The sequence below is a fragment of the Myripristis murdjan genome, chromosome 7, assembly GCF_902150065.1.
Source record: "Myripristis murdjan chromosome 7, fMyrMur1.1, whole genome shotgun sequence".
NCBI classification, from domain to species: domain Eukaryota; kingdom Metazoa; phylum Chordata; class Actinopteri; order Holocentriformes; family Holocentridae; genus Myripristis; species Myripristis murdjan.
Genome location: NC_043986.1, coordinates 13,749,974 through 13,761,878, shown reverse-complemented (window position 1 = coordinate 13,761,878; position 11,905 = coordinate 13,749,974). Strand labels below are relative to the sequence as shown.

The 11,905-nt window shown below is 42.7% G+C and overlaps 1 protein-coding gene across 10 annotated transcripts in view; it reads right to left on the bottom strand.

Moving 5' to 3' along the window:
• Positions 1 to 203: 203 nt before the first annotated feature.
• Positions 204 to 11,905, bottom strand: part of casz1 (castor zinc finger 1) — a 180,254-nt gene continuing 168,552 nt past the window's right edge. For 8 of the 10 annotated variants that reach the window (XM_030054960.1, XM_030054959.1, XM_030054962.1 and 5 more), the window contains 6 exons: positions 11,640 to 11,838; positions 10,219 to 10,390; positions 8,425 to 8,573; positions 7,437 to 7,671; positions 6,207 to 6,578; positions 204 to 5,366 (listed from right to left, as the gene is read on the bottom strand). In XM_030054960.1, the coding sequence (XP_029910820.1) occupies positions 4,096 to 5,366; positions 6,207 to 6,578; positions 7,437 to 7,671; positions 8,425 to 8,573; positions 10,219 to 10,390; positions 11,640 to 11,838 (2,398 nt within the window). In that variant the 3' untranslated portion in view covers positions 204 to 4,095. The remainder of the gene's footprint in view (positions 5,367 to 6,206; positions 6,579 to 7,436; positions 7,672 to 8,424; positions 8,574 to 10,218; positions 10,391 to 11,639; positions 11,839 to 11,905) is intronic. The other 2 variants (XM_030054963.1, XM_030054964.1) reach the window with 1 other exon arrangement.

Sequence of the window (11,905 nt, the reverse complement as noted above, 5' to 3'; positions counted from 1 at the left end):
GCACATCAACCCAGCACACGTCACCGGTGGCCAGCATGCATGCATACCCACCACACACACACACACACACACACACACACACACACTGTTGCCACAAATAAAATGTACTACTTTATGGTGTTAAAAGTATGCGTGTACTTGTAGCTGAAAAATATGTCATACTGGTCTTGATATTTAAAGACATGAACACTGAAACAGGCCTATGTTTGTTCAGTACATTTTTATTTCATTGAGTGAAAAGCTCAATCTTTGCATAAGACATGCAGAAACAAAGAATAACATAAATATAGCACAATGAAGATGAACAGCACTGTATCCAAGTGGAAATACGCAGTATGAATAGTATGAACAGTAGTGCTGAGGGCAGCAAATTCAAGTAGAGACTTCTTTAAATTGCTTCATTGTCTACTCATACAAAATGTCTCATTTGCCTACCTGTAATGGTTATGAATCTAGCCAAATTGACTGCGAACTGGAGATGGCTTTTAGTCCAAAAGTGCAATATAATTTACAAAGGCTAAAATGTTGCTCTGTTTATCCAGAACACTGCAGTAGCAGTGGAGCAGTAGCTTTCATATTACACTTTATTAGCAGAGGAAATACATCTCAGTTTATTTCCCTCCTACTTTTTTATACAATCTTTTTTCCTCTGTTAATTAAAACAGTAAAACGATCTGTCGTTTCGGCAGCAGCCTATGCAGGATTTGGAGGTCGTTTCCGTCTGGTTTTTGTGTAATATAATTTTCATGTTTATTCTTTTTTTTTTCCTGGTAGATTATATACAGGATGCCAGCTGGCTGACAGATGGTGATGCCTTTACCCGTTTTTTTATTTAAAAAACATCACAAGGAAGAGAGGGAGGAAGGACAGGAACAGCTGTAGACTGGGGGACAGACAGAACCAGCACACTGGCCACTGGGTGACACTGAAGGAGTGGGAGGAGAACCTAGCACATGGCTCAAAGCAAAAAAAATAAATAAATAAAAATAATAATAAAAAAAAAAAGCTACCAGAAACTAAAATATGTGCCCTGTTAACACTGAACAAGACACAGAGAGCCATCTTGTTAGCAGTTGCAGGCCTCTAAATCTCCCTAATGGTCCCGGCTCTGATCTTGTTCTCTCAGCAGAACGTCAAGCTCGTACAGTGGGCGACCCCAACAACAAATATTGTTGATTCCTCGACCTGCACAAATGCAGATGTTTTTTTTTTTCTTCAAAAGCACACTGAGTAAATTCAATTCAAAGCAGGAGAAGACGCACAAGGTCATGAAATATAAATTGAGGCCTCGCGGCTCTCTGAGCAGCCGGGACAGTTCCACAGGTCTGTGTTCTCACAGTCGCCGTCTGTGCGTCTTTCTCAGGGGAAGAGACCAGACACACACAGCCGTCAGTAGTATCACTGAAGGAGAGAGAGTGAGAGTGAAAAGAGAAAGAGAGAGACAGAGAGAGAGAGACTACCACTGTGACCTTTTGCCCTGCTGTCTGGGTTAGTCTGCACAAACCCCCCCGAGGCCTCGGAGCCCGGCTCGTCCAGCAGCACCTTCTCCCTCCACATGTGACCCAAAATGTCCTCAGGCTAAAGCACTATCAAGCAGTACATATGTGTTGTTATAATAATTATAGTTTCTTTATTTTCAACTTTTTACAAATCCTGCTATTTTCCACACGCACACACACAAGCACACACACACATAAACTGTATTCAAGTGCACAGCGTCTCCCAGCCTGATAGCTATCTCAACAAATTATCAGAAAAAAATAATAATAAAACAAAACAAATATAGTGATGCACTGCCTTGCAGTTGAGTCCAGGGAGACGATTCAGTCTGTGAATGAGGCATGCCCACAGCAAAGGAAATATAAACCAAGAATTTTCAATAAATGTAAAACAAAAAGCACACACAAAAATGACAATGAGTAAGTTGTTAAATAAAACAGAAACATCCATGAATTAATTCAAATCAGTGTATTATAAGTTTTTGACATTATTTGGAAAAAAAGAGAGAAAAAATGCTGCAAAAATATCAAAGTAAAAAACGGAATCTCCATCACCGCCAATTCTATGGTATGAACAGGGCCCTAATTTATCTGCCAACTTTTTTTCCAAAAAATTAGAGTGAGGGGAGGGTAATGGTTAAAAAAAAAAAAAAAAAAAAAGGTCACGCACACAAGCACACTATGGTGAGGCTATTTGAATTTTTAACTTTTTATTATTTATTTCTCCTTTTTACGGTTTTCTTTTTAAAGGAAGCTGTTCATCAAAGAGCATTTTGTTCATATATAGTTATTTTTTACAGAGGAAAATACTGTACAACCTTTTTTTCTTCTCAAAACAATATTTGGAGGAATATCATCTACACACATTATTCCCTATATTATGATCATTTATTTCCAATGCCAAGCTCAGGAGATAATTCATGATCACAATGTCCACTCCTTGGTCTTACACATTCGGTCAATAAAAACCAGAGGGTGGCTTTGACAGGTTTGTAATTTAGTACTACAGTAAGTGAGCATTGTCATGATCTTCTTAAGAATTAATTGAAATCACAGTTCGCATTAGTGTTTCTGACAGGGCACCACATTTCTGGCATGCCCATTTCCATATTTAAAACCGTCCAATTACAGAAGCAAATAAAACCAGTCTTTAAATAAATCACAGAACAACAGTTCTTGTCACACTAACATCTATTTGTGCATCAAAGCAAAGTGAACTAAAACAACATCTTAAAGCAAATTCCCTGTTAAAAGATATTTATCTTTTTTTCTTTTTTTTTTCAGACGGTAAAAATGAACCTAAAAAGTGCAATAACACCCTAAAAATTTCTCATTGGAAGGTCACATAAATATTAAATAAAAACCATTACAACAGGAGCTCAACCACAGCCATAGTGAATGGAAAACAAAATGCCGTTGAGACGTCATTTGCTGTCTGTACATTTTCAAACATAAAACACACTCCCTGACACTTCCTCTGTCATCCCGCGCTGCATGTGAGTGACTCATCGCTTCCACCGGTCGGTTTGACCCCCAGCCCGCCGGCCGTTAGTCACGGCCTCATCTGTTTACAAATCGATATGCTTCTGACTAACAACACAACATAGAACGAAACTGTAATGCAATGATGCAAATGGTAACAAAAATATCTTTAAATATATGTTCATGAGTATCTATCGTTATCACCGTAATCATCGTCAGCTAATATAAAAGTGCACTATCCACACACAAACTTGATTCCTCAACAGGAGGGGTGGAGGGGGTGGGGGGTTAAATTACAGGGGCTGAGCTTGGTTTTTGGTGCTAGTTGAGCGACTCTAGCAGAATGTCTGAGAGAACTGTTTAAACTGACAGCTTGCTGAGGGCCGACTGGACGCCCGTCTGCAGCTGAGACTGACCGTGCAGTCACTGGTCAATTCCACATGTCAAGAAAACAAAATAAAAACACCTTGCAACTGGTGGAGAGAGATGGGCACAAGCTAAAGCAATATGTAACCCTTTGCTCTCTATGTATAATGTTAATAATAATAATAATAATAATAATAATAATAATACAGAAAAAAGTATCAAATGTCTGAACACATTCTGTTTAAGAATTTCCCCTTAGTGATTCGCTTCCCTTTTTCTATGCATCCAGGGCCCTGCAGTTCATGTTGACTGTGCCAGCAATTTCCTTTGTATATCAACGTTCACACACACACTTACATATATAGTTATATAGAGAGATTTGTTTTTGTTTTTCTTATATTTTTTTTCCACACACAAAAAAGTGAAAACAAAAAATAAAATAAATTAAAGTCAAACATGCACGCACACAAAAAGACTGATGTGTAGTAAAATGCTTTACATTGCTGCCCCATGTGTAAAAGAGGGCCTAATTCTGTGTGTCTCCGTTCATTTTTTAATGCATAATTGAATTAATAATGTTGGTCATCTTGTAAACATCATAATAAATCATTTTGGGCCGTCATTTGTCCACTTTTTTTTTTTTCTTTTGTCATCTGAAGTGTCTCTAAACATGATAAATGAGGCCACTTTAATTTCTGTTTGTTCATAGTACACAGGGTTTTTCTTCAGTTCCTACAGTCATTGTTTTTTATGGGCCAGCCTCTTGTTTTTCCAGTTGGGAAGTGTCAGTGTGGTTAACGGAAGCATCAAAACTCTCACCATTGTCTTTTTCGCCATCAGGCTCGGGCATTGAATCTTCATATGAGTCAGTGTTGAGATCCTCCTCCTCGTCGTCCTCCTCGTCCTCCTCCGCGTTCGCCTCTTCCTCGGGTGACAGGTCGTCTTCAGCATCTCCAGATGTTCCTGTGGTGTCGTCTTGAGGTGCTGCCAGACCTAGTGGAGGGGTGGGGCTGGGGCTGGGGCCGGAGGCCATAGCCACGGCCGGGTCGTGCTGCATCTTCTTGCTGAGGTCCAGTGAGTCGTTGAGGCCCAGGCCGGCTGCGTTCTTCAGGAAGAACAGAGAGCTGCTGGTGTCTGTGCCCAGGTTGAGTGAGCTATCCAGGCTGATGGAGGAAGGCGGGTATGGGTGGCTGTACTCGGACGCCATGCTGCCTGGTGGGTAGAGCATGGAAGGAGTGCTGCTTTTATTGTTGTGGGACATCCCATGGAGGCCACTGGGTGAGGGAGAGGGAAGACCCATAGAAGCTGGCGGGACCACCGACACACCTCCTCCTAGGTGGTGTGCCCCCTCCTGTTTGGGGGACACAGACGGCAGCTCACCCCGCTCCTGCTTCTCATGCTTGCGCTTGTGGGAGTCCATCTGAGACATGCCCACCACAGTGTGCTTACACTCAGGGAAGGTGCAGTGGAAGTGGGAGCACTTGAGCTTGTATTTGCAGTCGGCAACCTCGCAATCTGCGCTGGAGCTGAACTGGCAGAAGCCGGCGGCGCTGATCACATCTTGCTTGCCATGGTGCTTGCGGTGGGCCGTCACCTTGGTGCTGTCTGTGCAGCGGAAGCCACAGCGCAGACAGTGGAAGTGGGTGCTGTTGCCTGAAAACTGGCAGTCAGGAAAGTTGCAGCTGAGTGAAGACTTGAAGCGCTTGAAGTCGTCGAGGACCAGGTTGTCCACTCTATCATGGTGCTGCGCGTGCTTGTACATGTGGGTGCGGCCGCAGAACTTGTAGCCGCAGTTCTCACGCGTGCAGTGGTAGTGGGTCACCTTCAGGGAGAACTGGCAGGCGGAGTCCTTGCAGTTCTCATACAGGTCATAGCGACGGAAGCCGTCCAGCATCATCCCCTCATCCAGCATTTTACGGGACGAAGCTGTCTTGCGGCGCTTGCCGAAGGGTGACATGTCCTCAATGATCCAGAAGCGCTTCTTGGCTCCGGTGGCCGTGGGGATGGAGATAGTGTTGCCTAAAGTAGGGAACAAAGAGGAAGGAAGCACATTAAAGCATAATCAATCAGCGCACAATGCAAAACCCATCCACAACAAGCAATTCACATTGCGAGATCATCTTGGTTGCAACTCTTACACGCCTCCTTACTCAGCCAGAAGTGGTTCACAGCTGAGTAAGCACCCAGAGCCCCAGATTTTTTTTAATTCTTAATTCCCACAATGATTAAAGGAGGGGGAAATGATAGATTGACTTTGCTGCTAAAAGGAACATGACACTTTTACAGGGTGTCTACAGCCTCCAAACAGAGGCGGAGCTGTGGGTCTTAACCGCCCCTCTTATCTCCATGTTGTTTTACGAGGGGCACCCACCTTTTCCAGCACCCTGGGGTCACTGCTAATGATGTGATCCCTGTTCTGCAAGACAGGAAGCAGTGGGCCTCGATAAAACTTGAGGCATGATTAAAATAAGAGACTGCTGATGCAGTTCTGTTAATGGAGGCTAAACAAGGCCAAGGCTTCAAACTACAGGTGCCAAATTTACTGCTCTATCTCTAACTCGTAGTAAATACCAAAGTGCAACACTACACTCAGCGTGATCGAACGCAAAAGTATAATTGATGTAATTACATACATCTAGTCTGTGAGATGTTCTGTGATAATGACTCCACCCCAGTAAGCATGCACTTGTCACAGTTTCTACAGGAATTTTCTGTTGTTGGCATGCCTGAAAGACACTTTTAAATTGTTGTCTTTCCACAACAATAGTGCAGAGTAAGACTGGATCACACAGTTAAATGCTGCACAGGACTCAATTGAGAGTGACAGCTGCAGTGTTGGTTTGCGCCGGGGATAAGTACCTGCAGCATCCTGCACTATAGGGACGTCATTTTTAACTGGAGACGGAGTGGCAATGATGGGGCTGAAAGCTGGTGTGTTGGTTGGCATGACAACACTCCGAGTGGCTCCCAGAGAGGCGCTGAGCAGAGAGTATGACAGACAGGATGGAGAGAGGAGGTATGGGAGTGAGGGAAGAGGAGGTCGGAGGAGAGCAGAAGAAAGGGATGCGGCCTGGGACTGGAGGCCAGACTGAGGAGCAGGAGGAGGAGGTGGAGGAGGAGGTGGTGGTGGTGGAGGAGGAGGAGGAGGAGTAGGAGGTGCATTTTGGGGAGCGCTAGTGTCAGCAGGAGCAGGGGTGGTAGGAGCAGAAGTGGTGGCGGGGTAGCCTTGTCCTAGAGAGACAGGTTGACCAGAGAAGGTGGAGGACAGACACAGAGGGAAAACAGACAGACGGGTAGACACAAAAACAAGGGCCCAATCACACACACAGGGATGGGAGGTAAAAAGGGAAAAGATAAGAGAATGATACAAAATGAGGCCCATTCAAGACAAGTAACCCAAACACCAGCCAAAGCAACAATGATGAAGAGTAGTGGATAATATTGGCAACAAATGGAGAAATGTGAAAATCATACAAATGGAAGGCAGGCTCAGATTTTGAAAAAGCAGAGGAGAACGTGTTTCTTCAGTTAAAGAAAAAGAGGCTTTTAGCCCTACAATTCAACAAACTAAAGTGCTTAAGTAGACATAAAGCTGAAGTTGCCACAGGGATGCTTTTCAGGTAAAGGAAAATGTAATATGCTACATACCATATAGTGCAATAACTCAAACTGTTGATGTACAAAATGAATGTTTTATGAGGATGACCAGGCAAATTTAAAAAGATCTTGTAATTTCAAGAGCACAGGAATATGGCATTATCACGTACCCTCTATATTAAGACTATGTCTCATTACACTACTGATTGTCTGTTTGTAGCTTGATTAACTTCTAAATCAAGAAATACGTGACTGAAAAATATATGACATGACATTTCTTATTTTCTGGATGTGGCAGACCGTTGCTGCGTACTTGTGGAGTGTGATGATGCCAAATTCATGAGTTCAAGTTCGGTACAGCGCTATTTGCCTTTAAAACATAAATTCTAGGTATTCAAATGCGACCTGCTGATACTTAGACACATGTAATGTCTACATTACATATGCATATAATATTCAATACACGTGCCCAATCTAACTTAGTGAACTCACCTGCTGGGGAGCCCTCGTTGCCTACGGGGGTGCTGGTGCAGCTGCGGTCCTGGTTGGAGGACTCGGAGGAGAGGCCCAAGGGGCTTCCTCCCGCTCCCATGTAGTCCATGTAGTCGTCAGTCTCGTCCATCATGCCGGAGAAGCCAGAGGTCATGCCAGCCTGGGCAGCTGCAGGCCCTGACGCCATGCCGGACATTTGTTGCATCCCGTCTGCCCTCTGGCCAAGGGGCATCACCTGGGAGACAGAACACATGACGTAATGACAAGCATATTATACTGTGCTAGGATACACAAAACAATAATCCCTCTATAGATTTCAGCAGGTTTGGAAAACAGATGGCTGAAAATCTTTTACCATGACATCAACATAGGTGTGGGCACCTGGCATATGATCAACATTTTTCAAGACAAAGATCACAAACATTTCGCCGGAATTAACCCCGGACTGCTGTCAAAATGAAAAACATAGAACAAACAGAACTAGAAATTCTACCTGCGTGCATCTACATACCCTACATACCACAGACGTTAAGTTGAGAGGTTGAGTAAAGAATTTAATCAAAGAAATTTTAAGCCATTTGCTAGTGATTGGTATGACAGGATATGAGTGATATTGTCTTGTAACGAAACAACCGAGATGCTCATCATTCATATGTGACTCACACAACAGGAAGCACAGTAAAAAAAAAAACAAATTACATGGGAAGAGGCAGTGCTAAAAAAGAACATCATGTACGATCTGTACACGGCTGAGCAATAGGAGAAAAAGATCTGAATATGTAAGTAAAAATGTAATTCTTGGGTGTGCCTGACTTTTCCTTTTCAATGAAGTATGCCTTAGTGGGAGGGCAAGTGAGGAATTTGGCTTTGTTTAAGCAGTTTACTAATAAAGACCTGTTCTAGTTTCACTGAGGCTTCCAGCCCATAATTTTAGACAATTAACCTTTAGAGAATGGCATGTGTCATATATGGTGACATGACGCACTACCTGGGATGGGACTCTGTCAAAGTTCTTTCCCAGCATCCGCCTCATGTGTTTGCGAGCGTGCGAGGTCATCTGGTGCTTGAGCAAGAAGGAGAACTGGCAACCCTCACGGATGCAGTGGAAGTGGCTGTTCACTTGGTTATACTTACAACCTGCAAAAGAATTGGACACAAGGGGAAACTCTCATTATAGAGTCACACATTAATTTAACTCTGGCTTATTCCAAAGCCTCTGAAAACAGCCACTGTGCTAAATGCAGTGCTATCGGCGTGACAGTGCATGATGACATCAAACCCAAAGTGAGACGGTTTATTTCACCATACAACTTTGACTTGTTGACATGGCCAGAACAAAAGAGGGATCACGTTTCAGAGTGTTTCGGTGTGTACATGGAGGAGGAATATTAGATCACTCCAGTGTCACACTGAGCAAGTCGGGGCTTCTGTGGACTAAACCTGTGGAGCTCTTTTATTACACTGACATGCTTTATTCAATTAGGAATTTACATAAATAAATTCTCATTTTCCGTGGGCCAATAATGCACACACCCCTGCAAACCAAAGTAAATATACAATTATTCCCATATTAAATTCATTTTTCAAAATATCTCCATTGTCATCTTTCCTTTTGTTCTCGCATTGTAGTGCTGTCTGCTTCATATTCTTCTGTTCTTTTCTTGTGTTTTAACGGCTCTAGCTCTAATTGCTTTATGATTTCAAATTAAATGAATGTTCCTTTTTGTGCCTGTTAATCAAATACCATTATATAAAAGCAGGCAGAAATAATTGAAAGAGTAACATGCTGGGCAGGTTCTAGCATGTCAGTAACCATGGCACCCAGTTAAGGGCACAACACGTCTGTGTCATCAAATAGCTTTTGTACACACAATGTTTTAAACACGCAAAGTTGAGCAAATAACAGTAACCCCTGTGACACGGAGGGCCTTTTGTGAGACAGGAACCAGGTAACATCATCAGCGGTGTTCAGTTTAATGTTGCTGCCATGGATACTGGCAACCCATCAATTCTTTATGACTGGAGTGCTAGCGGTGGTAATCCTTTCTGTTTTTTCCCCCAGCCAAAACAATACAGTTGGCAGATCAGGCTGTGGACAAAAAACAGCTGTTTAGGGCCTGTTTTTGTTTGCTTTGTGTAAGTGTTCTGAAAAGCTTGTGTAACCGTCTGAAAAAAAAAAAACAGATCACTTTTAATTCATTTCTGTGCGATGGCGGCGGTGGCTGTGAGGCGCAGCTTCACAACACAAACAGGCTAAACCAGACAAGCCGGATAATTAACAAACACAAACTTAATTGCTCATTTCTGACAGGGGCATAAGGAAGAAGAAAACAACCTGGATATGATTGCCCCCTTTTACGTTATTGCTCATATAGCACAGGCAAGAGCACCTTTGGGAGTTGAGGTGCCATGGTGCATATGCAAAACACTAAAACAAAAGGTGTGAGCCAGACTTGTTTCATGCCATTTGAATGGCTCTGATAGCATGCCACTGTGTGTGCAAACACTGGTCTCTCTCCCTTTGTAAACAGCTGGGACATAGAGAGAATATCCTCTCACAAAAAAAAAAAAAAAAGCCACTGAAAATCAATCTACATCTCTCTTGATTTCACACTCTTAACCCATATGTCTCCCCCTGGCAAAATATGATCAGAAGCTGGAGCGAGGTGGAAGGCTTGTGGGGTGATACAGGCAACAAGAGGATAAAAAGACACAGATATAAGAGCAGAGACAGCGGGCCAAGACACACAGAGTATCAGAGGTACTTTGTCAGAGGGCTTACCCAGCCTGCCACACTCCTCCCTCTTGGTGAAATATTTGAAGCCATTGGCAGCGCGGCGCTCTGCCTTCTCGTGCTTCTTGACGTGCCAGGGCAGCTTGGTGGTGATGTTGGTGACGAAGAAGCAGCCGGGCCGCAGGCAGTGGTAGTGGCCCCTCATCCTGAACTCACAGTGCTGCAGCAGAGATACAGAATTTCAGTTCAGATGAGTCAAATGTGTTGAATGTCTGACTTAAAACAATACAGCCTATTAATTTAATTTAATTCAATTCTATTTTACCCTATTTATTTTTGTATATGAATGAATTAACTAAAATAATATTTGAAAATAGCCTCAAAGCAAAACATATGAATATATGCGGGGGGGTGGGGGGTGGTGGTGTATTAAATTTATTTCAATAAAATATTTTTTCAGATCATTTAAAAAAAAAAACTCAGTAGTAACATAATGTAAGGCATAGGTGAACAGTCTGACAACAGTTTTTTTTTTTTTTTCAGGAATGGCAAACAATGTCTTCAAAACACTGAAAAAAATGCAAAATCACTTCTTTCAAAAGGAGTAAACAGAAGTAAAAACTTAAAAATTTAATCTTACCCTTTTCTCTCTTTTTAATAACTCAGACCTTTATTCTTATATTCAAGCCTATATACATATATCAATGTGTAAGTTTAAATGAATACTAGACCTCCTCCAAAAACCTTATTTACACCACAGAAGCCCTTTTTGGGGAGAGTCCAACACTTTGTTTTTTTTATTTTATTTTTTATTTTTATGTATTTATTTATTTATTTATTTATTTATTTTTGTCCAGGCTCAGTTCTTCTCCCTGCCACCCCTCCTCTCTAACATGTCTGTACACCCCATCTGTTTACGAGCCCAGTATCCCACAGGACTGGGCCAAATAAGATCTACTCCGTTCAGGAGATGGAGGCTAAAGGGAGGGGGAAGGGGGAAGGGGGAGGGGAACGGAAGTGGGGGGGCGTACTTTTCGTGAGAGGGGTGATTTTCGACACATTAATGAATTCATTTAAATGGTTTTCCAAATACAGGCTCATGAGAGCAGGCAGGGGCTGCCATTTAGGTTTCATTTGCGAAGCATTCCCCTGATTTTTGCCCTATTCCAGACAGCCTTGTTTACTGTGCAAGTGACAATGATTTATTGGGTAATATCAGCTAAATTGGCCTTTTCTGAGAGGAGAATGCGGCAGTCAAAATGACATCATTGACATATAAACAGGCATTACGGGGGTGAGTCGACTGTCTTTCTCAGCAGAGATGGAAGACGGTGAGCAGCGATTGTGAAAGCCTTGAGTCAAATAACCTCAAATACAGGTCTAATAGATAGCATACTTCATGCTTAGAAAACTCCGGGATATGACAGTTGGTGATTCAGCTGCAGGCCGAGTTATCAAGCTGTACCCACCTGGTTTGGACAGAGACACTGCAGAGAGTAGTAGGAGAACTGGTCGCGCACGTTCACCAGGTTGTTGTTGGGGTTGATGTGGTCCAAACAGTGGGATTCGGCCTTGCCAGAGGTCTTGCACACGTACTTGCAATTCCCAAACAAACAGTGGAAGTGGAACTTGTTGGAGTACTTACAATCAGTAGCCAAACAGGGATCACTGCAAAAAAAATAAAAAATAAATAAAAAATATGATAGAAGATATGGTTTAGTCAAGATTTTGGCAA